At 36.2% G+C, this 26858-nt stretch overlaps 1 protein-coding gene across 4 annotated transcripts in view; it reads left to right on the top strand.

The window, feature by feature from the left end:
* LOC6031710 overlaps window positions 1–26858 on the top strand; it is an 88870-nt gene that overhangs the window by 21085 nt on the left and 40927 nt on the right. For all 4 annotated transcript variants that reach the window (XM_038255153.1, XM_038255151.1, XM_038255150.1 and 1 more), the window contains 2 exons: window positions 16632–17157; window positions 17503–17831. In XM_038255153.1, the coding sequence (XP_038111081.1) occupies window positions 16916–17157; window positions 17503–17831 (571 nt within the window). In that variant the 5' untranslated portion in view covers window positions 16632–16915. The remainder of the gene's footprint in view (window positions 1–16631; window positions 17158–17502; window positions 17832–26858) is intronic.

Here is a 26858-nt window from a genome sequence, read left to right as displayed (position 1 = left end):
GAGATATGGCCTTTTAAGTGATATTTATGTACTTTTTGGAAGCCGGATCTCACTTAAATGTATGTAAACTATGTCCGGATCCACTATCCGACCCATCGTTGGATAGGTTATCAAAAGACCTTTCCAACGAGCCCAAAACATTGAAGATCTGGCAACCCTGTCTCGAGATATGGCCATTTAAGTGGTATTTATGTACTTTTTGGAAGCCGGATCTCACTTAAATGTATGTAAACTATGTCCGGATCCACCATCCGACCCATCGTTGGATAGGTTATCAAAAGACCTTTCCAACGAGTCCAAAACATTGAAGATCTGGCAACCCTGTCTCGAGATATGGCCATTTAAGTGATATTTATGTACTTTTAGGAAGCCGGATCTCACTTAAATGTATGTAAACTATGTCCGGATCCACTATCCGACCCATCGTTGGATAGGTTATCAAAAGACCTTTCCAACGAGTCCAAAACATTGAAGATCTGGCAACCCTGTCTTGAGATATGGCCTTTTAAGTGATATTTATGTACTTTTTGGAAGCCGGACCTCACTTAAATGTATGTAAACTATGTCCGGATCCACTATCCGACCCATCGTTGGATAGGTTATCAAAAGACCTTTCCAACGAGCCCAAAACATTGAAGATCTGGCAACCCTGTCTCGAGATATGGCCATTTAAGTGGTATTTATGTACTTTTTGGAAGCCGGATCTCACTTAAATGTATGTAAACTATGTCCGGATCCACCATCCGACCCATTGTTGGATAGGTTATCAAAAGACCTTTCCAACGAGTCCAAAACATTGAAGATCTGGCAACCCTGTCTCGAGATATGGTCACTTAAGTGATATTTATGTACTTTTTTATTCCGGATCTAAAAAATAGATGAAATTTGTGTACAACCCCATCAAATCAGCCATTGTTGGTAATGAGTGAGGAAGGCTCCAACCACATAGGTGGATTAAGTTAGTTTTTTAAAATAAGTTTTTTGAAAATCGGCCTTCGTCATGCACACAGGACCGGTTTAACGAGTCTTCACCAACATTTTGAGCCGATTTGGTAAAGGGACTATCCATAAACCACGTGGACACTTTTTTGGGAATCTCAGCCCCCCTTCGTGGACAATTGCCCATACAAAAAAACTTTTTGTATGGAGCATGGACAATCGCTTACCCCCCCCCCCCTTTAAAGTGTCCACGTGGTTTATGGATGGTCCCAAAGGTAGTGTTGAGATATTGTGGCACCCGTTTTTTTAAAACTGCTAACTTCAAATAGCTATATCTCGGTAATGATAAAACCAAATGTTTTCAAAATTGTTTTGACAGTAGATGAAAGTGTATATGTTAATGCCCTGAAAACAGATTTTGAATAAAATTAAGAGTGTGCTCACACCAACCTCTGCCATTTTTGTCAATTTACATGTATGTAACCCCTTAAGCGGCCTACTATGTTCTGAAGAGTTGTTTATGATTATGATATAAAATTACGCAACTTTGATGAAGACAGCAAAAAGCCATTATTTAAGGAGTTATAACTGTTTTAATGTGATTTTGAGCCTATATTCAAGTTGCTATGTTTACAAAATGGCGCATTTCGGCACAAAACCGAACAATGCACCTCAAAGTACACACTTTCAATTACCTTTTTTGTAAATATCTCCGTGTCTATCGGTGTCTATTTTTTGAAATCTCATGTCTCATTTGTATTTGACGTTTTTTTTATCAATTTATATTTTTAACGCGGAATCTAACTGAAAACGTGTTACTAATCGGTAAATTGGAGGGGAAATTGATCAATTTTGATTGAAAAAAAATTTTTGATTTTAGAGCTTTAAAAGTGCCCGGATATCACTTTTCTCTGAAACTTAACACTACATTGCCACGTAAAAACCTGATTTTGAAAGGTTTGCTCAGATGATTTCTATAAATTTGGCCGTAAAAGGTGTAGATTACTAGATAAAATTTCGGTGTCTTCGACAAAGTTGCTTGGATTAGCAAGCCCAACAACTTTCTTGAAGACAAAAAAATATCCCAAAAATATTCCTGTTAGATTTTTTAAAATTACCCTAATTTTCAACCAAACCAAAATTTGCCCCTTTTCAGTTGCAAAAAACTGATCTGAAGGCACCAAAACTCCAACACTTCACCATTTTTCTGAAAATCCATTTTCACTTAATTTTGCGATCTGGACCACTGTGAAATGGCCACAGAACTAACTCCATATTTTCCCCCTAGTCTAGAGTTACCATGTGGATGAATTTTGTTCTAGTTTCAGATCTTTCAGATCTGGTAAATTTGAAAATATTTAAAGCTGTCGAAAAAAATAGTCAAAATTGCTCAAGCTTTGGAACATTATTGTCCATCAAGTAAATTCTCTAAATTTCATGACAAAAAACCAATACAAGCTAAAGTTAAAGTATTTTGTAATTTCAGGTAAGTCAGTCAATAACAAAAACAATGTTTATTTGGACGTTATATTATTTCAGTTATGCTACTCATTCCAGGAAACCAAAATAGAAACAAAAAGTCAGAGCATAATACATTACCCCTTTGACATGGGTTGTTACGTGCATCCTCGTTGTTGACCTGTTGATGATTTTGTTCGATTGTACACGATATTGACCTGCCACAGACCGAGAGACCGTGCAAAATCAAATGGGTTTCACGGTGCATTGGGAGTATTTATTATACGGTTGTACCCATACAATTCCCCACGTGATTATTATAATGGAAGGAAGAAAAGTGGTGGGTAGTGTCTGATCGCAAACATTTGCTGTAGAATTTAAATCAAATACATTGTTGATGGTTTCTGGTTGGTTACATAAATAGTTACTAATAATTGATGTAGATTTGTTTGGTTAAAAGTGAGTTTTACTGCAAAAGACTTGCTTCGATTCCAGCGACGAACCCCACTTGAACAGCGCTTTGCAGGAAAAAAAGCTAATATGCATAACATTGTTACAAAACAGCAAACAACACCTTCAAATGAATCATCTTTCGAAATTTCACAAAGCGCATCCGCTCCCTTCGACGGGAGGTCAACACCTTGGGCGTTCGACGCGTAGGTGAACCTCGAGACGCACCCTTTACAAAAACACGCCACCGCCTCAACCGTGTTCGTATCGGATGTCCCTCAATCGAGCACTTCTAATCAATTCCGACAGAGGAGGCACTGCCAGAAATGGCTGCACGGTGAGTCGGTCTTAGCGTCGCCTTAAAAATGTGCATCGCGCACCTTAATAAGCCAGTCTTGGAAACTCAGTTTATGCATCGACCATAAAAAAAAGAAACAAATATTGATTCATAAAGCGATTGTGTAACTTCTTTCGGATGCACAGCCGGCTTCCGAGGGGGCGTTTTGCCCCTAACTATTTGTTTGCCTTAAGCGTGATTAGTATGCAATGCAGGTGTGTACTTAGTTGGGCTTTGATGAAGGTGGTTGCTTCTTCGGTCAAAGTCAAGTGCTCAAGTCGCGTTTTTGGGCACACTTCAACTGCGCCATTGGCAGATAGGTATTGACGGGACGACCTACGTGACAGTCATGATCAGGGCTATTGAGGGTAATGAAGCCGAACAGCCGAATGATTAGCATATCTAGTGGACGGTGACTAATTGTTCAATGTCAATGTTTTCTAATGTTTGAGTTGTGCCCACTTACATGGTGGAATTGATTTACCGGTAAACTGGATAAAGGGGTTTCTAAAGGAAACGCATTGAAGTATATTACAAAATGTTAGACATTTTGAATATTGTTTGTGAAATATTAAATTTAAATTAAATTATTAATTGAAGATCGTAACTAAAGTTCCATACGGATTTCTGTACATTAGCAGGTTGAAACATTGTTGAGATTAAAAAAGGTGCAGGTGGTTATGTTCTACATGACCAATATGACAAAGAACTTTGTACAAAACTCTAAAAATCATGCTATTTTTATTTATATTTTTTAATTCTTTGCCTATTTATTTAATCCTGAATAATTAATTCTAATTAAATTTATTCAATCAATGGCACCGGTAGAATCTTCTCTCAGGGCCATGGCCACTCCGGGTGTGGCCAATCCTGTCAAAATGGCAATTTTAATCACCAGTATCAAAAACCATGAATTTTGATACCCATATTGCCCCAAGTCGAATGGTTCAAAAATGTCCCCCGGTAGAACCTTCCCTCAGGGCCATGGCCACTCTGAGTGTGGCCAATCCTGTCAAAATGGCCATTTTCATCACATTAAATCTGTCCTCATGCATTTTTTGCGATATAGGAGTATGACATTTTTGCCCGTAACCGACAATTATCGACATTACCGACGGCTTTTTGGTTGTATTTCACAAAAAAAAAACACTTAGCAGAACGAGGATTGAACCACCAACTTTTTGGTTATTGATCCGACACGCTACCACCGCGCCATGGACGCTAGATGAAAAGTGAGTGAAAGAGCACCAACATATGCTTCTCTTTGGAGTGTTGGACGGGGACGGGCCGTGGCATATGTTGGTGCTCTTTCACTCACTTTTCATCTAGCGTCCATGGCGCGGCCTTATATGTGTTGGTGAGAACTGCAGATCGCTGAAATTTTTACACGCGGGCAAAAATGATCTACGGGCTTGCTGCAAAAAATGTTATAAAATGTGACATTTTCTGCAGCAAATCCAATGTTGCAGATTTTGAGATATATTTTTCCTTTGGGTGCATATTGCCCCAAGTCGTACGGTTCGATAAATGTCCCCCCGGTAAAACCTTCCCTCAGGGCCATGGCCACTTCGGGTGTGGCCTATCCTGTCAAAATGGCCATTTTCATCACCAGTATCAAAAACCATGAATTTTGATACCCATATTGCCCCAAGTCGTATGGTTCGATAAATGTCCCCCGGTAGAACCTTCCCTCAGGGCCATGGCCATTTCGGGTGTGACCAATCCTGTCTAAATAGCCATTTTCATCACCAGTATCAAAAACCATGAATTTTGATACCCATATTGCCCCAAGTCGTATGGTTCAATAAATGTCCCCCGGTAGAACCTTCCCTCAGGGCCATGGCCACTCCGGGTGTGGCCAATATCCTACCAGTTTGGTCCCAACCCCGTTACCTTGAATCATTCTGGTTTCCGAGTGACCGTTCTAACAAAGTTCTTTAGAACAGAATTCCTCCCAAGATGGTGCACAACCTGTGTATTTCAATGTGTGTATGTGTGTGTGAGCAATAAAATTACCACCGTCGATCCGTCTCTGACGGATTTTCGGTCAAAACTATCAGAGGCTATCTGTTAGCTTATATAGCTCGCATGAAATGTGGCAACATGGTGCAAATTTTGCCTCGTCTCCTGCTTTCTTCCTTCCGCAGTACCAAGCATGCAACATTTTCGTAACGCGCTACATTTTTCGTTTTTCTGGATTGACACTGTCGTAGCTGACGTGGAAAGACGCCATTTTCTCAGGCTTTTCAAAACTTTTCAAACGCAGCGCGTGCTTAGTTCTCCAAAGTTCGCGAATAGACTGATTGTTCTCCAGAACTAAATTCTCACCGAAGCTTCTCAGACCGATGTCTTTGTAAATCAAATTCTCGTTTGTAGAGATTCTCTTTCTCTCATTTCGTTACGCTCATTGGTGTTGAGCCGAACCGGCAACGTTCGACTTTGGCTACGCTCACCATCTTCACCACACCATTGGTGGTGTAGTGTGTGTGTGAACGATATTTCTCTCTCGCATTATTTGAACTTTTCACAGATAAACAGACAAGCGCTAAATTAATTCATTTATTTAATCGATCGTAGTAACTATTTACGATACGAAACACAGTCAATCATGAAATATTATTATTAATATTTTCTACCAGGCTTATCTCCGACATTCACCCCCTCCTGTACTATTGTTGTTAAACATCATATAGGGGCTTGATTTCCGAACTCGTTCTTGATTTAAGTTTTCGCGGTAAAACAAAATCCATTATCCTCTCGATCACCACTAAATGCAAACCACATTTCTATACACTGCACTTTATTTCATCTGCTAAGAAAATATTTCATATCTCTCTCACCTGCTCGATTCTTGCTCTTTGAATTGTGCTGGTAATTCAAGCCCATCTTAACGTCAAATCAAATCAAATCAAATCAAATCAAATCAAATCAAATCAAATCAAATCAAATCAAATCAAATCAAATCAAATCAAATCAAATCAAATCAAATCAAATCAAATCAAATCAAATCAAATCAAATCAAATCAAATCAAATCAAATCAAATCAAATCAAATCAAATCAAATCAAATCAAATCAAATCAAATCAAATCAAATCAAATCAAATCAAATCAAATCAAATCAAATCAAATCAAATCAAATCAAATCAAATCAAATCAAATCAAATCAAATCAAATCAAATCAAATCAAATCAAATCAAATCAAATCAAATCAAATCAAATCAAATCAAATCAAATCAAATCAAATCAAATCAAATCAAATCAAATCAAATCAAATCAAATCAAATCAAATCAAATCAAATCAAATCAAATCAAATCAAATCAAATCAAATCAAATCAAATCAAATCAAATCAAATCAAATCAAATCAAATCAAATCAAATCAAATCAAATCAAATCAAATCAAATCAAATCAAATCAAATCAAATCAAATCAAATCAAATCAAATCAAATCAAATCAAATCAAATCAAATCAAATCAAATCAAATCAAATCAAATCAAATCAAATCAAATCAAATCAAATCAAATCAAATCAAATCAAATCAAATCAAATCAAATCAAATCAAATCAAATCAAATCAAATCAAATCAAATCAAATCAAATCAAATCAAATCAAATCAAATCAAATCAAATCAAATCAAATCAAATCAAATCAAATCAAATCAAATCAAATCAAATCAAATCAAATCAAATCAAATCAAATCAAATCAAATCAAATCAAATCAAATCAAATCAAATCAAATCAAATCAAATCAAATCAAATCAAATCAAATCAAATCAAATCAAATCAAATCAAATCAAATCAAATCAAATCAAATCAAATCAAATCAAATCAAATCAAATCAAATCAAATCAAATCAAATCAAATCAAATCAAATCAAATCAAATCAAATCAAATCAAATCAAATCAAATCAAATCAAATCAAATCAAATCAAATCAAATCAAATCAAATCAAATCAAATCAAATCAAATCAAATCAAATCAAATCAAATCAAATCAAATCAAATCAAATCAAATCAAATCAAATCAAATCAAATCAAATCAAATCAAATCAAATCAAATCAAATCAAATCAAATCAAATCAAATCAAATCAAATCAAATCAAATCAAATCAAATCAAATCAAATCAAATCAAATCAAATCAAATCAAATCAAATCAAATCAAATCAAATCAAATCAAATCAAATCAAATCAAATCAAATCAAATCAAATCAAATCAAATCAAATCAAATCAAATCAAATCAAATCAAATCAAATCAAATCAAATCAAATCAAATCAAATCAAATCAAATCAAATCAAATCAAATCAAATCAAATCAAATCAAATCAAATCAAATCAAATCAAATCAAATCAAATCAAATCAAATCAAATCAAATCAAATCAAATCAAATCAAATCAAATCAAATCAAATCAAATCAAATCAAATCAAATCAAATCAAATCAAATCAAATCAAATCAAATCAAATCAAATCAAATCAAATCAAATCAAATCAAATCAAATCAAATCAAATCAAATCAAATCAAATCAAATCAAATCAAATCAAATCAAATCAAATCAAATCAAATCAAATCAAATCAAATCAAATCAAATCAAATCAAATCAAATCAAATCAAATCAAATCAAATCAAATCAAATCAAATCAAATCAAATCAAATCAAATCAAATCAAATCAAATCAAATCAAATCAAATCAAATCAAATCAAATCAAATCAAATCAAATCAAATCAAATCAAATCAAATCAAATCAAATCAAATCAAATCAAATCAAATCAAATCAAATCAAATCAAATCAAATCAAATCAAATCAAATCAAATCAAATCAAATCAAATCAAATCAAATCAAATCAAATCAAATCAAATCAAATCAAATCAAATCAAATCAAATCAAATCAAATCAAATCAAATCAAATCAAATCAAATCAAATCAAATCAAATCAAATCAAATCAAATCAAATCAAATCAAATCAAATCAAATCAAATCAAATCAAATCAAATCAAATCAAATCAAATCAAATCAAATCAAATCAAATCAAATCAAATCAAATCAAATCAAATCAAATCAAATCAAATCAAATCAAATCAAATCAAATCAAATCAAATCAAATCAAATCAAATCAAATCAAATCAAATCAAATCAAATCAAATCAAATCAAATCAAATCAAATCAAATCAAATCAAATCAAATCAAATCAGCTCGGCACATTTCTTAACAATGAGCAACGCTTGACTCTCAAATTTCTAACCTACGCTCTTCTCCAAACTCGCAACTTATAAAACAGCGCAAAGCGGTTCTTTTGATTTTTAGTAAACGAGCAACGCTCATCTCATGGCTCGGCGCATTTGTTAGTCTCACTCACGTCTCACATACTTAAATCCTCGTGTCTATTCTCACAATTCTTTCCTTCGTCTCAAAAAATCCAGCTTATCTGACAACGAGCAACACTCGTCTAACGGTCCTGTTAATTTTGATCGTCACAAGACTCCCCATACTTCTTACCAACGAGCATCACTCGTCTCTCAAATTTCTCACTTACACTCATCCCCAAACTCCCAACTTATCAAGTGCGAAGTGCGAAGAGCTTGGCTGACGGTTCTTTACGTCTTTAGTTAACGTACAACGCTCATCTCACGACCTTGCGCATTTGCTACCAACAAGCAACACTCATCTCAAGGCTCTGCGCACTTGTTAGCAACGAGCAACGCTCGTCTGCAATCCTCGTGTCTAACGATCAACGCTATTCTCGCAGGTCTTAATTTGTGTAGCAAACGAGCAATTCTCGTCTCAGAAAATCCAACTTATCTGACAATGAGCAACACTCGTCTAACACATGTTTCGTTTCGTCACATGGCTCACCATACTTCTTACCTACGAGCAACGCTTGTCTGTTCTAACTTACGCTCTTCTTCAAACTCCAACTTATCGAAAAACGCGTAACGCTCGTCTACGATCCTTCACATTTAAAGTCAACGAACATCGCTCATCTCACTGCTCTACGGCATTGACAACGCTCGTCGCATGGTCATTCGTGTTCTTGCTAGCGCAATGTCTCATCTTTTCAGCTTATCGACCACGAACAATGCATATCTCCTAATCATCTATCTCAACGACCAACGAGAAACGTTTAATTCCAATGGATTTTTGAATCAGTGAACCACGAGTAACGCTCGTCTTATAAGTTTTCGTTCTCATGAATAACGAGCAGTACTCTTATTATAACCATCCAAACGCCTGGCCAACTAGGAACGCTTGTCCCATGATCCTGACCAACGAAGAGAATCCGTCTTAAAACATTCACAAAATTCGTTGACAACAAGCAACATATGGTCAATGAGCAACCAACGTCTTACAAACATTCATCCTCGTGACCTACATGTGTCCCACGGATCTTACCATTCATTGCCAACGAGAAACGTTCGTCTAACAGCATCCATCTTAGTGAGCAACAAGTTATGCTTGTCCAATATTGCATCCTCGTTGACAACGAGCAACGTTCAACCACCCTCTTGGCCAACGAGCAACACTCGTTCCACGACCTTCGCGTTATCAACCAACGAACTGCGGCCTCATCGTAAACATTTATCCTCATGGACAACGAGCAACGCTCGTCTCACAATCCTTGTGGCTAGTGAGCAACCATCACACAAGCATCCATCCTCTTGGCTTATGACTTATTTTTTTTTTTGTTGATCTACCTCTCAACTTCATATCTTTGTTTCCGTCTCTCTATGTCTCTATCTCACGCATATTTCTGTCACCGTATCTTCATGTCTCCTTCTCTCCATCTTCATCTCTTGAGTTTTTTTTGATAAGGTCCTATAAACAAATGTAAACATTGAGTGTATCCCGCTTACTCCGATGGACTTTGACATAAGGTGTGAAAGGGATACACTCAATGTTTACATTTGTTTATAGGACCTTATCAAAAAAAACTCAAGATCTCTTTGTTTCCGTCTCTCTAAGTCTATGTCGCTCAGAGGTGCATCGGCACGGCACGGGTGCTGCTCTTGTTCTTCTAAGACTTAAAAACACCGTGTTTTTAATCAAAGTACGCGCACGGGCACTGTGTCAGAACTTTGACTGTACGTGCAAATGTCAATTTTTTTCTGGTTTCAATTTTGTGTAGTGAAAAAATGTGGAAAATGAGGCTTAATTGAACCGTACAGTGGAAAATTCATCAGTTATCCGTGTGTGGAACATTTATAAAATATCCGAAATAGCTGCCAAGTGAGCTAAGTTAAGAAATTCGGATGTTTGAGGACCATTTTTATGGAAACCCGTTTTTTGCATAGTCTTTGGCCTTTTGAACCTGTGCTGTGGGATTTCCATATTAGGAAACAACCAATCGTGCGCTTTACTAGCAAATCTATCAATTTCATTGTTTTTTAAGGTGAGTTTTAATTTAATATTTTATTGTTTGTTGAAGATCTCAGATTGAGCTTCAGCGCTACACCAGTTCGTGAAAAGAACTGGCCTAGCTCAAAATATAAGTGAAGATCATTAAAAAAAAACATGTACAATTTTTCAAAGAGCCGCTAAGAGTTTGGCACGCGTTCTCGTAAGGTGGTAAAAACACCATGTTCTGTGCCTCCTAGATGTGCATATAAGAACGAGAAGTGCAAGTACAGTTCGTTCAAATGCATGTCTGATGTCGCTCTCTGTTTCCGTGTTTATTTGTCATTGTCTCTTTCTGTCTCCTTATTCTCTGTCATCGTCTCTGTCACCGTCTCTGTGTCACTTTGTATCGGTCTTTGGCTCTCTCTCTCTGCACCTTTCTCTTTCTCCGCTTCTCTAAACAAATACGCATCTTGCTTCTCATTTCAACAGTTCGTCTCATGCTTCTATAAGTGATTGTCAACTCAATCTATCTTCCACTTGTGGCCAACGAGAACAAATTCTCGTATTACTTCTCATCTCAACAGCTCGTCTCATGCTTTGTCTTTGTGGCACCAACACAGCATGTCCAACGTAATCTTTCACTTGTGGCCAACGAGAACAAATTCTCGTCTCACTTCACAGCTCGTCTCATGCTTCTATGTGTCTTTGTCACACCAACACATAGCATGTCCAACTTAATCTTTCACTTGTGGCCAACGAGAACAAATTCTCGTATCACTTCTCATCTCAACAGCTCGTCTCATGCTTCTATGTGTCTTTGTCGCACCAACACAGCATGTCCAACGTAATCTTTCACTTGTGGCCAACGAGAACAAATTCTCGTCTCACTTCACAGTTCGTCTCATGCTTCTATGTGTCTTTGTCACACCAACACATAGCATGTCCAACGCAATCTTTAACTTGTGGCCAACGAGAAAAAAATCTCGTCTCACGACTCATCACAACAAATTTCTAAATTTCTCCTCAGTCACACCAGAAATATTTAATTTCTTAGGCCACCAGTATTAAACTCACCACTTAGTTCGTACTCCTCCTTCTGCGCCATTGTCGTAGCTGACGTGGAAAGACGCCATTTTCTCAGGCTTTTCAAAACTTTTCAAACGCAGCGCGTGCTTAGTTCTCCAAAGTTCGCGAATAGACTGATTGTTCTCCAGAACTAAATTCTCACCGAAGCTTCTCAGACCGACGTCTTTGTAAATCACATTCTCGTTTGTAGAGATTCTCTTTCTCTCATTTCGTTACGCTCATTGGTGTTGAGCCGAACCGGCAACGTTCGACTTTGGCTACGCTCACCATCTTCACCACACCATTGGTGGTGTAGTGTGTGTGTGAACGATATTTCTCTCTCGCATTATTTGAACTTTTCACAGATAAACAGACAAGCGCTAAATTAATTCATTTATTTAGTCGTTCGTAGTAACTATTTACGATACGAAACACAGTCAATCATGAAATATTATTATTAATATTTTCTACCAGGCTTATCTCCGACAGACACCTCACCAGAATAGAGCCCTTAGGACAAAGTTCTTTGTCAAAATAAATATTTCCCTCAGAAATAAAAATTGTTATTTACCACATTAATTTAAAAAAAAATCATATATACATAATTCTTTGCGTTTTATGTAATACCAGTTAAAATACAAACATTTATTCTGCTTGGCTTCAAATTGAAGTATATTTACCAAAGATAAACACCTATTTAAACATCAAAACATTGAAATTTTCCTTTCAAATGTGCCGTTGCCTCTCCAAAAGCTCAGCGAACCAAAACGTAATTTCTCTCAACTATTGTCAATGACTCATAATCGTCCCCATTGTAACCACTCGGCTCCAATGAGGCGTGTCCAATCTAAAACGGTTTGCCAACCCGCCCCGACCAGCATCTCTCTCTATCACATTGAGACATCAAACAACAAATAATACATCCTCCGAGTCGATGTCACTTGAATGACACCCTCTTTGTGAAATACCGTACGAACGAACAACCGCGAGAAATTTTCACCGCCACCAGTCAGTGGAAACTTGGTGGAAACCAAAACTGGAGTCAGTCAGTCACTTCGCGGTGTATAACAGAGTGTATTGCATCGTTGTTGTGTTTGATGAATGAAGCAATAAAGCAGTCAAGTGGTTAATTATTTAATTTCTTCTTTTTTTTCTCGCTGTTGGCTTGTTTCATCGCTCTCTGTGTCGAGTACGATCAGTTGGCTTTTCTCTTTCTTTTTTTGTTAGTTTGTTGTTTGCTGAAAGTTCGAATGAGCCATGTTTAAATGTAAAGTGTCATTTTGTGTTGTTTGTTTAATAGTCAGGACCCGGTGCCTGCAATCCCCGTTACAGTTTATATGAAATTCCAATAAGAATGTAACGTTAAAAATTCTTGTTACGATTTATTCCCTTTTTTTGCTCCACTTAAATTGCACCACTTTGCTCCGATTACCTAGTATCACTGACTTAAATAAGTCACAATTTTACCAACAGAATAATATAAAACTACGCTTTTCTAGAGAGAACCAAACAATTGACAATTGAACCCAGAAGTGTGTTTTCATTCTCGAAAAGTTCAAAAGAAGTCTTTGAAACTTATTCTTGTAAGAATTGCTTTTCAATATTTGCTTTAGTTGCAAAACGATTATCATGCTTCAAATATTTTTGAGACTCTTTCCTCAATATTTTGGACATTAAGCACGATGTTTGAACTTTCCAAAACTCCCCAACATTCCCTATTTTGCGAACCCCGACCAGATGCTGTAACAAGAGAAGGCATCGGCGGTAAACACGATCGAAAGAAATTGTGATCCAATTAATTTAATTTCCCATCCACGAAACTACGAAACTACGAAACTACGATCTACTCTTTGTATCAACAAAGTCAGTGAGGGTTCGGGCCGAAGGCAAATATTGAAAAGCAATTCTTACAAGAATAAGTTTCAAAGACTTCTTTTGAACTTTTCGAGAATGAAAACACACTTCTGGGTTCAATTGTCAATTGTTTGGTTCTCTCTAGAAAAGCGTAGTTTTATATTATTCTGTTGGTAAAATTGTGACTTATTTAGGGTTCTGGTTTTCTTTTTTGCACAGTGAACAGTTTTCAAAATGTTATGAAAGGTTTATGAGTACGAGAAATTAAAAAAAATATTTTAGGTTTTTGTCCCTCTGCTTTAGTAAAGCTGGGCGTCAGGGAAAAACAAGGAAAAAAAATCAAGCTTGATTTTCGAAATTTCAAATTTCAAATCGTCTTAATTTGTTTGAAAATTCATAAACACAGTATATTCTGAACACATGTTTTTCAATCAGACATTTAATTTTAGTAATTTGTAAAAATTATTTGATGATTGTCAAAACAAAAAAAATAATTTTGAGAAAGTGTTTAACATTCTATAAAATCCTTTCAAAAAATAATGTAAGTAGGATTTACAGAAAACTTCAACATGAATTTCTTTTTTTAAATAAAATAATATAAAAAACTCACATTTTATTGCAACACAACAAAATTATTTTGAAAGAATATTAAAATGTTAAAGATATGTTTGCATTTACACTATTTGCACACACTCGAAATATTTTCAAATTTATTCTAACATGTTGAAATTGATATAAAACGCAATTAAAATTATATTAAAATTTTGAAGTTTCTTGAAACTATTTTTTTGTTCCCAGACTCATGTAATAGAAAAGCTATCAATTTATATGAAATAATATTCATTTACGAAACGATTGAATTAGGATTTTTTCTGAATTTTGAACGTTTGTGCTTTTTACTTTTTATGGTGCATGATTTTCCATGTATGGAAAATCATGCAAACATCAAAAAATTATAGCGTTTTGGAATTAGGATGATATCTGCTATCCATCGTACATATAAATACCTAAAAAATCACAAAAATAAGTATTTTTCCTGTATTTTGAAATTGCAATGTTTCTCGAAAAAATACCCAAAAAAATGTTATTTCAATATGGGTATTAAATGATCGGAATTTTTTCATACATTATGAGAGTAATACATTTTTTTAAATACTCAAAACTTTCACAAAACTACGTATTTTCGAAAAACAAACACAATGTTTCAGTTTTTTACAATATGGGTATCAACCGATCGGAACTTTTTCATACATTTCGAATGTTGCTTCAAGTTTCAGTTTTTTACAATCGAACAATCAAAACTACGTATTTTCGAAAAATACTAAAAATGTCAGTTTTTCACAATATGGGAATCGGATCTTTTCATACATTTCGAATGCAATACCATTTTTTTTAATACTCAAAATTTTCATAAAACTACGTGTTCTCAAAAAATACTTAAAATTTCAGTTTTTTACAAAATGGATATCAAACGCCCGTGTGGATCAATCGGATCGCGCTCTGGACTTTCAATCCAGAGGTTGCTGGTTCGAATCCCGCGGCGGGCGCTCTCAAAATTCTATGTGTAAATATGGGTATCCGGCGCTGTCGCTCCGTGCCGTACTCAAACACTTAGGAGCCCAGGGCGGCGAAGTCCTTGTAGTTAAAAGGAAGACACTAGTGGTTGGTACTAGCAATGGTGGCCGACAGCTATAAAGTCAACTTCGTTTCGGATATCAAACGATCGGGATTTTTTCATACATTTCAATAATTATAACACTTTTTTTTTAAATGCTCAAATGTTCACAAAACTACATATTTTTGAAAAAAAAATAATAATAAATTGTAGTATTTTCCCAAAATGTTGTTATTACATTCGAAATGTATAAAAATATTCCCATGTTGTGAAAAACTGACATTTTTTGTATTTTTTTTCGAAAATGCGTAGTTTTGTGAAAGTTATGAGTATTTTCGATAAAAATGGTGTTATACCTTTTGAATTATATGAAAAATTCCGGTCGTTTCAAACCCATATTGCAAAAACAGAAATTTTGAGTATTTTTTCGAAAATGCGTAGTTTTGTAAAAAATTGAGTATTTTCAAAAATGTGTGGTGTTACATTCGAAATGTATGAAAAAATCCCGATCGTTTGATACCCATATTGTAAAAAGAGAAATTTTGAGTATTTTTTTTCGAAAATGCGTAGTTTTGTAAAATGTTTGAGTATTTAAAAAAATTGTATTACATTCGAAATGCATAAAAAGAGGCGGTTATTTGATACCCATATTGCAATAACAAATATTTTGAGGTATTTTTTGAGAGAAAAACTGCACATTCAAAGTACAGGGGAAATACGTTTTTTGTACAAATTTTCATGTAATTATAAGTGCAATAGATAGCTGACATCATGACCGATTCCAAAACACAATAATTTTACAAAATTTGGATGATTTTTCATATGATTAAAGCCAATGTCTCCCATTTAGCTAAAATCTCATAAGCCTGTGCTTCAGTTATGCACGTCTCGGTTTTGCATCCCCCATATGCGGTGCTAAACCGAGGCATGACTGTATATTTTTTAAATCAAAATTATTGGAATATATGCACAAATTGCAATAAATTGTATAAGTTTTGGTATAAAAACATAAAATAATGTTCTTTGAAAAGTTTTATTCCTTTATAAAATTGAATAACTAGTATAATCATTCTTCACTTTTTTATATTTAGGTATATTTGATGCAAACACATTGTTTATTATGGTGGCAGTCTAATAAATTAATTGTATTCTATAATTTGTAGATTCATTGGCGATAGCCTGTTAGTTTTAACTGTGTGGATGAAAGATTGACTCCATCATTATTTCATGTTATTTAAACTTTATGTGTTATTTTGTAATATTATTTGGTTGTGGTTTCTTTGTTTTTATTTTGCAATGTCTTATTTTTATTGTCTGCATTTTTCTCCCAATTTGAGTATGCGTCCAAATTTGTTTGGATTTATATTCTAATTATTTTTCATGTAAAAATAACATTTTGTGAGCTATTTTTCTGCAATCAGTCCACACTATCTCCTATGTATAATAAATTGGTCAGCTCAACGGTGAATGTTACGACGAAAACCAACTGACCGATAACAATGAATAAAAACAAACAAACACAAAAACTGGCTTGACTTATCTAATTATTGTTTCTTTCTTGGCTTCTTCCCGTTTCAGCTGATCTAACCAACCCGACAACAAACTCGCACCAAAGACTCCAAAAGTTCACGGACTTTTGACCACGTTTTGGCCGTGCCAAAGTGCCAAAACCTGCAAAGCGGTTGAGTAAGCAGAAATATGTAAACATTCCATTGTCCGGCAAGACAAACGAGTTAGAGTCAACTGATATTTATTATCCGGACCGGTTAAGAAGCCAAAACAAGTGTGTGGAGAGACTTGTTGGACGCAAGCGACGAACCGGGCTTACGAACAAGGAAGTTGATCTTACAAAAAACGCAAACATGCCAGCTTACGCACCGTACGACAGTTTTGCGTCCTCGCGCAGAACCGCGGATTCGATCTACTACACGGCCAAGGAGTACGATTCGGCCGACGAGGCGGACCTGATGCGACACATGATGGTTCCAGCGCCGCACTCGCGTCGTCCCAGTGTCATCGATCCGATGGGGGGACCGGTCGATACGATCTTCAGCCGGCGTTACGTCGATCCGTGGGATTTGGAGAACTATGTCTACATCAGGAAGTGAGTATTTTTAATGCAATTAAGTAATCTTTGATCGGCATTCTCTCTGTTTTAAACTAGTTAGAACGATTCTCTTCTGAACTATGCTAATCTATGACGTAGACTTTAGTACCTGTTTTCCAAACGACCTTGACGTTCCTCACATTCTCCTAGCTTCGTTTTACGAGCAAGTACGTTAGAGATTCAATCTTGTCTAGTCGTCGTAGCTATTCAAATGAGAGCCTGACTTAACCTGTCGCCTCAAATAAGCCAACCTTACCCTAACGCATTCCTTCAAGCTCGTCTAGCTTCAATTAACCTTACATAACTAGAACAAATCACTAACTGCACCTCCTTCACTTTTAGGCAAGTGCTGGACCCAACCTCCGAATCCGAGGTGCCTCCGTCGCCCGCCGGTGTACCCATCCAGTCCAAGTTCTACTACGTGCCCGGTGATATGGAGAGTTGCCGCGAGTGCAGTGCGGAAATCATCAGTCCCGCGGCCAAGATGATGTGCGCCGACGACGACGAGCTGGTCGAGGAGGAGGACGACGGAATTGACGATGATCTGGAAGTGGACGAGCTGGACATGGTTGATGGACATGGAATGGATGGGTACTACACCGAGCGGTACGACACGGTGATGGAGGAGGACAGCATTGCAGGCGATGAGCTCGTCTACAGCTCATACACAGGTGAGTGGGGGTGAATAGGGGGAGAGAAAATATTAGTTTTAGTAAAGGTTTGTTTGAGATCTAGTTATTCTTTATCAATAACACTACTCGACAAAACAAAACTTGTGTCAAGGGATTGACGATATCTCATCCGTTCCTGAGAGAAAAGGCATCCCCGAATCCGATGCATTCGACAGAATTTGATTTTATGTCCACGCGGACTGATGCAAATCTGGTAAATTTTTTAACATAAAAAATCGAACAATTTAAAAAAAACCATGCGTCTCCTCCCAATTATATGAGCCATCTACAAGAATATGGAAGCGCCTGGTGCATAACCATTTCCTTTAAGCACAACGGAAACAACCAATACAAATGTATAAAAAAGTTGTCAAGTTCTCGGGGGGTCCACAGCTAGCATTTTTTGAACGATTATTAAAAATAAATATTAAAAGTTTAAAATTAATTTATTTAAAAAACATATTTTTTGATTTATTTGTTTACTAAAATTTTATGTATCTCAAAGGTCTATGGGTACTTCGGGATGTCCATGGTCATCCAAGGACTCCCTGGAGTTAAGATCTGAGTCTACCGCCGTAACAAGCAATAGGTCGTCTTATTTTGACCCCGGATCTTGTGCGTATAGCATCAGTGGATATGGTAGACTACTGTATGAATGTGTTGGGATGTTCATGGTCATCCAGGACTCCTGGTGTTAAGATCTACGAGTCTACCGCCGTAGCAAGCAAGAGGTCGTCTTATTTTGACCCCGGATCTTGTGTGTATAGCATCAGTGCATATGGTAGACTACTGTATGAATGTGTTGGGATGTTCATGGTCATCCAAGGACTCCCTGGAGTTAAGATCTACGAGTCTACCGCCGTAACAAGCAAGAGGTCGTCGGATTTTGACCCCGGATCATGTGCGTATATCATCAGTGGATATGGTAGACTACTATATGAATGTGTTTGGATGTTCATGGTCATCCAAGGACTCCCTGGAGTTAAGATCTACGAGTCTACCGCCGTAACAAGCAAAAGGTCGTGAGATTTTGACCCCGGATCATGTGCGTATAGCATCAGTGGATATGGTAGACTACTGTATGAATGTGTTGGGTTGTTCATGGTCATCCAAGGACTCCTGGAGTTAAGATCTACGAGTCTACCGCCGTAACAAGCAAGAGGTCGTCGGATTGACCCCGGATCATGTGCGTATAGCATCAGTGCATATGGTAGACTACTATATGAATGTGTTAGGATGTCCATGGTTATCCGAGGACTCCCTGGAGTTAAGATCTACGAGTCTACCGCCGTATCAAGCAAGAGGTCGTCTTATTTTGACCCCGGATCTTGTGCGTATATCGCTTCACTTAAGCCAAACGGCGACCTATTGTTTGTTACGGCGGTAGACTCGTAGACTCATGGGAGTCCTTGGATGACCATGAACATCCCAACACATTCATACAGTAGTCTACCATATGCACTGATGCTATACAAAGATCCGGGGTCAAAATAAGACGACCTTTGCTTGCTACGGCGGTAGACTCGTAGATCTTAACACCAGGGAGTCCTCGGATGACCATGGACATCCCAACATTCATACAGTAGTCTACCATATCCACTGATGCTATACGCACATGATCCGGGGTCAAATCCGACGACCTCTTGCTTGTTACGGTAGACTCGTAGATCTTAACTCCGGGATCCTGGATGACCATGGACATCAACACATTCATATAGTAGTCTACCATATGCACTGATGCTATACGCATAAGATCCGGGGTCAAAATCCGACGACCTCTTGCTTGTTACGGCGGTAGACTCGTAGATCTTAACTCAGGGAGTCCTTGGATGACCATGAACATCCCAACACATTCATATAGTAGTCTATATCCACTGATGCTATACGCACATGATCCGGGTCAAAATCCGACGACCTCTTGCTTGTTACGGCGGTAGACTCGTAGATCTTAACTCCAGGGAGTCCTCGGATGACCATGAACATCCCAACACATTCATACAGTAGTCTACCATATCCACTGATGCTATACGCATGATCCGGTCAAATCCGACGACCTCTTGCTTGTTACGGCGGTAGACTCGTAGATCTTAACTCCAGGAGTCCTTGGATGACCATGAACATCCCAACACATTCATATAGTAGTCTACCATATCCATTGATGCTATACGCACATGATCCGGGGTCAAAATCTCACGACCTTTTGCTTGTTACGGCGGTAGACTCGTAGATCTTAACTCCAGGAGTCCTTGGATGACCATGAACATCCCAACACATTCATATAGTAGTCTACCATATCCATTGATGCTATACGCACATGATCCGGGGTCAAAATCTCACGACCTTTTGCTTGTTACGGCGGTAGACTCGTAGATCTTAACTCCAGGAGTCCTTGGATGACCTTTAAGACCTTTAAGATACATAAAATTTTAGTAAACAAATAAATCAAAAAATATGTTTTTTAAATAAATTAATTTTAAACTTTTAATATTTATTTTTTATAATCGTACAAAAAATGCTAGCTGTGGACCCCCCGAGAACTTGACAACTTTTATACATTTGTATTGGTTGTTTCCGTTGTGCTTAAAGAAATGGCTATGCACCAGGCGCTTCCATATTCTTGTAGATGGCTCATATAATTGGGAGGAGACGCATGGTTTTTTAATGTTCGATTTTTATGTTAAAATTTACCAGATTTGCATCAGTCCGCGTGGACATAAAATCAAATTCTGTCGAATGCATCGGATTCAGGGATGCCTTTCTCTCAGGAACGGATGAGATATCGTCAATCCCTTGACACAAGTTTTGTTTTGTCGAGTAGTGAATTCGTAAAGGTACAACGCTCAGCTGTTTATAGTTTGTTTCTTTTTTGGATTATTTTCTTAAAAACCTTGTTATTAGAAATACAACAAATAAGTAAATAAATTAGATAAATTTATTTACTTTTCGATTCTCTTATTTTTGGTAGTGAAAAGTAGGCCGTTTCGTCGTTCGGGAATGACAGGAAATGTAAGTAGTTTTACGACGGAATTGCAAAAAGTACTTCCGTCTTGAAACTACGTACTTTAGCGCGGTTTAGTTACCCTCCAACTTCCTACCCTCCAGATATTTTAAACGGATCTTTACCCTCCACCCTCCAAGTTTCCAAGCAACTTTTTCAAAACGGCGTATGTTTTATTTGATTTAATAAACATACAACTTTTGAAAAAATACTCAACCATAGATTATATTTGAGAGCTCTCCGAAGAATTTGCTCGATCAATTGTAGAAAATCTCTTGCAACAACACCACCACCAACCGCCCTGTTCCGCTATCGATGGTTAAGTTATGTTTCAAGCAGCACCACTACCCACACTAGTAATGTTACATCAGCGATGTATAAATTAAAGTTTTTAATCAATGGGCTTTTGGGAGCGATTTAGATTAATAATTTGCATAATTTACCGTTTTTAATTTCAAACAAACAATTAATTAACAGATTAATCACATTTCGCTTTTCAACTAATGAATCATTCCTTTCTAAGATTTTATTCATTTCAATCATTTTGAGCATTTCAATAGTTTGAAGCATGTTAAGTTGATTTTAAATATTACGAGTAATTTTTATATTTAAGGTATTTCAGGTATACAAGTGTATCAAGTTTTGAAGGTTTTAAAGATTTCACGTAATTCAAGTTTTTGCAGTTTTCATGGATTTTAAGTATTATAAGTATTTCCAGCATTTCTAGTATTATAAGTACCGCAAACAGGGGTGAGATTGGTTCATACAAAATGCAGAAACTTGTATAACCAATCTCACCCTCACGGTGCATAAAGTAGTTCAAGGGTTTAAAGAATTTCAAGTATTAATTTTTTCGAGGCATTTCAAATAAATCAAGTTTTCAAGTATTTCTTGAACACAATCATTTCAACATTTGTAACTATTTCATGGATTTCAAGTATTTCAAATTGATTTTTAATATTTGTAGTATTTCAAGTGTTTCAAGTGTTTCAAAAAGTTGATTTTCAAACCTAAATTTTTGTTTCAAAAATCATAAAGTTAGTGGAAATACGGATTTTTCGCCGGTAAATCTGTTGGTGGCCAGTGATAGTCATAGCGGTGAAAGATATTCGTGGATGACGAACAGGAAATTGGGATTGCGGAAAATAAAGGCAGATTAACAGCAGCGGGTGAACACCACTAAGTTGCCATCGATTTCAACGTCCTGAGGTTCCAGTCCCGATGCTCAAGATTATCTTCCAGGATGGGTACAACTCACCAACTCCAGCATTCCTGAAGACTAAACTGAAAAACAGGAAGTTTTTGGCTGTTTTGGTGGTGTACCAGTTTTGTTTCTGGTTGTTCAGCAAATCAAGGCCAGAATTCCCTGAAGATTCAAATGACATGTCAAGATCGACGATGCCGGAGTCGGAGCTTCTCAATTTGGTGAGATCTTTCCTATATAAATATCAAAATTGACTTTCACTAACTCTAACATCCATTCATTTCAATAAAGACAACTACGCCATTTTACTATATACGCGGTAGGGTGTTCCCTTGGTCGTTCGCTGTGAGTTGTGGATTGCCTGCTTCTCTAATGAAGGTTCGACTGAGGGGGCATGCTTTATTTATTTCTCGTCGCTCCATACCCTCAGTGACGTGATGGGAGCAAGGGCGTCTATAGAAGTGTCCCTACACCGCTACAAATTTCCGGTGCTTGGGGAGGGAAGAGGGCAACCATTTTGTTTTTGTAGCACTAAAATTCGTGCAAAAAAAACTTATGCACGTGGGTGTACAGATTACGGAGTAAAAGATGATCGAATTGTTCACCTAGCGCTCACATGTGTTTCAGGACCAAGTTGCCTGCGGGTATGGGGATCATACATACATACATTAGGGTGGTCCAAATCCGGACTTTTTTGGGGCTACCCCCTGATATCAAAGATTGACCAATCACTAGGCTAAATTCCAAATTTGAGCTCATTCTGACCACGGGAACCCCTCCCTCCAATCGCTTAAAGTTTGTATGGGAAAAATCGTTAAAATGTATGGAGAAAGCAACTGTTTTTTTACCTGTGGAAGGCGCCATAATCATCCGATTCTTACCATTTCTCAAATGTAGAACCTTCATTAAATTTAGAACAACTTTCCCAAAGACACCATATTTTTAGGATTTTTTCCCGCGAAGTTATTAGCGCCCAAAGCTGACCATTTTTGCGCGGCCAGCTGTAAGGGGCTACCTAACAACGATGTTTATTTCCAATTCGTACACGCACGTGCTCTCTCTCAGATTCAAATTCTCTCACGAGCTTGCTCGCCTGCCTGCCTGCCTGCCTGTTTGCCTACAAGCGCGCGCTGTTTCTCTGCTTGGACTTTTGTCGTCGTCGTCGTTTTCGTTTGCCTCCGCTGTGCCGCGTTCCTGCATGTTTATTATAATTTTCAACTAAAATAGCAGGTTTGACTCGAGATATATTTACCATATAAATTCTTATATTATGTCAAAATAAAAAAACACTGAAAAAAATAATTTAAAGAAAATGCAGCTTAACAAATGTCAGGTGAACAGGGTTTGTTTGTTTCTTCAAGCATTACAAGCAGTTGTTCGTAAATGCTAAATAAACATAATAATAATTCAATTATTTAAAAATATCTTCAGGTAATACGAATTTGGTTACATTAGGTAGTTTGTTTTAACAAAAAAAAATTACTTTATTGCAAATCAATTCAAATTCAGGCAATTTTACAATTATTGCTGCAAATTTTTATTTATACTCTCTAAAATGATTATTTTTTGTGCTGTCTGGACATTTCTTTCTGTGGTCCTCTACCACCTGCAACAAATATTGTAACTTTTCTTCTTTTTTGTCAGATTACCTGTAATTTTTTTGAAGAAAGTTCAATTACAATATTTAAAAAAAACTACTCAATAACAGATGACGATTCATGAATGAACTAATTCATCGACATTTTTATTCTCTCTCACACGCTCTGATAATATGTTACCTATTGTTAATCACATATAACATTTAATTTTATATCTCGAATCAAACCTGCTAACGTCATGATTCTAAATCCGGACACTTAGTAGCATATCATTTTTGTTATAGCTGGCAAAAAATTATGTAATAAGTTGGAAATGTAGAAATATCATCAGGATGTAGTATGAACAGTCAGTTTCAAGAAAATGCATGCAAAATATGTCTTTTCTAACAATTTTTCATCAAAATTTTAAAATTAAAATGACTTGTTGTGCTTCGAATCCCGGACACTGATAAAAGCTGATTCGAAATCCGGATACTTTTGCTTCGAATTCCGGACACTCAATTTTCTTATGAATCGCACAAATTTGGACTGAAATGTTAGTGAATGGCATTCTTTAGGTCTCAAATAAGCTGTGAACATCAAAACAATCGATAGTTCATTTACAAATTTGCTAGAATTTAAGGAAATCGAAACCATAAATTTCTGCTTTGCCTTCCCGGTGCTTCGAACGCCTATGAAATGTTTCGCATTTTTGGTAAACATATAATTTTATTGTATTTAATTGTTTTGGCATTAACTACTGCGTTCAAACAAACTTTAAATGAAAGTTGATGCTGGAATTCATCAAATAACACAATTTTGACATTCATAATGCGAACTTATATCTAAATAATTGATAAAACAAGATGAAGTGTCCGGGTTTCGAAGCGTCCGGGAATTCGAATCATGACGTTATTTTAGATGAAAATTATAATAAACATGCAACGGAGCGGAGCGGACGGCAAACGAAAAACGACGACGACGACAAAAGTCAAGCAGAGAAACAGCGCGCGCTTGTAGGCAAACAGGCAGGCAGGCAGGCAGGCAGGCGAGCAAGCTCGTGAGAGAATTTGAATCTGAGAGAGAGCACGTGCGTGTACGAATTGGAAATAAACATCGTTGTTAGGTAGCCCCTTACAGCTGGCCGCGCAAAAATGGTCAGCTTTGGGCGCTAATAACTTCGCGGGAAAAAATCCTAAAAATATGGTGTCTTTGGGAAAGTTGTTCTAAATTTAATGAAGGTTCTACATTTGAGAAATGGTAAGAATCGGATGATTATGGCGCCTTCCACAGGTAAAAAAGTAAAACAGTTGCTTTTCTCCATACATTTTAACGATTTTTCCCATACAAACTTTAAGCGATTGGAGGGAGGGGTTCCCGTGGTCAGAATGAGCTCAAATTTGGAATTTAGCCTAGTGATGGGTCAATCTTTGATATCAGGGGGTAGCCCCAAAAAAGTCCGGATTTGGACCACCCTAACATACATACATACATATTTCAAGTGTTTCAAGCAGTTGAAGTAAATATTTCAAGTATCTTTTTCATTTATTTTAATTTCATAAAGAATTTAAAATATTTCCTGTACTTCAAGTATTTTGTGTTTTTCAAACATTTCAAGTAATACAAATAAGTGTAGCGACCCTCAGTTAATCAGAATATAAATTTAGATTTTTAGTTCGACCAACAGGGAAGAATTTGTCAGAAGTACATTGGTCTTTACAATCAGACGAAGTGCAACATCTTCAGATGCACTCATTAACACATGTTGACACGAGTCAAGTGTTATATTTCTAGGAGCACGTAGGTTAAGATATAAATAAACACAGTAGGAGGATGGAAGGAAAAGCACAAAGCGAAAACAGAAGGGTCATGAACTCTGCCAGGATCCCTGCTGATAATTTTCGAGCAGAAAGATTTCAAGATCAACGCGGTGTAGTCAAAACGCACGTGGCTGAGCTACTCCCGTAGAGATGAATATTGCGCATGCGTCTTGACTAAAAACGCTTCAGAGTATAAAAGCCTAAGTTAGATTTAGAATCAGGGGAGTTGAAATTAGGAAAGAGTTAAGAGTGGGAGTTGAGAGTTGCAGTTGGGAGTTGGAGTTGATTATTCGGTGTAAGTGCTACGATGCACAGATTCAACCAAAATGCCACGGGGCATAGTGAAAAATGTTAAAATAAGATTAAGAAAAATCTAAGAATACATATTTTGGAGTTAAAGTGAAAATGGTGTCGTTCTGTGCTAAAGGAATAAAAATGAAAGAAATCCCACTGATATTAGAGACTAAGCTTACACAAGCTTACACATAAGTCATGTATTTCAAGTAATTCAGTTAATGTTAATATTTTAATTTTTCTATAATTTCAATTCATTTTTTTTAGATTTAATCGTCTCTTACTAAGTTTAATCATGAAATATCTTTATAAACGTTTCAGGAGTGATTGAAAATCATTTTTTTTAGAGGATTTATTAAATTTTCAGTAATATGATTTTTTTTTTGGTTTTATACATGTATGTAACCCTCGATGTACACATCCAAATTTAAAATATTTCTAGTATTTCAAGTATTTCACGTAATTCTATTATATTAAGTTTTGAAAGTTATTCATTTTCAAGTGATTCCAGTTTTAAAAATATTTGGAGTGTATCAAATATTTTAATCATCTTAACACTTTTTAATTTTCAAGCCCTTAATTATGTTCTTGTTTTTATTTAAATTTTTTTAAGAATTTCAATAATTTAAGATTTTTAAGGTATTTCAAGTACCAAGTACATGAATTACTTTAATTATTTGAGCAAAAATTTGACAAAAATACCAGTTTTTTATGTGTTTCTGCATAAATAAAATAACTGATTTAAATTAATTTCCTTTTTTGAATAAAATTTTAAAAACCGTATGTTATTTTTATAAAAGCATCATATTTTAAGGAGTTTATGTAAACCGAAAAGTGATAATAATGATTGAAACTCATCTGAATATACAAAAGAAATCTTGGAACAATAGAAATTTGTCGATGTTTTCGATTCTTCAAACACTTTAATAACATAAAACAGTTAACAGTTTAAAATTTAAAAAATGTTCTTATTAAGTGAAATCATTCTAAAACCCGAATAAAATGGTACTTGAAATACATAAACTATTTATTGTACTTTCAATATTTACAATATTTTCAAAGATTACTTGAACAGTTGAAATATTTTTGTAGCTTGGAATACATGATAAAATATTTAAACAGGAAGTATTTAAC

Source organism: Culex quinquefasciatus, chromosome 2 (assembly GCF_015732765.1).
Source record: "Culex quinquefasciatus strain JHB chromosome 2, VPISU_Cqui_1.0_pri_paternal, whole genome shotgun sequence".
NCBI classification, from domain to species: Eukaryota; Metazoa; Arthropoda; class Insecta; order Diptera; family Culicidae; genus Culex; species Culex quinquefasciatus.
The sequence above is the reverse complement of the archived record's forward strand: the minus strand, read 5'-3'. Positions and strand labels throughout refer to the sequence as shown.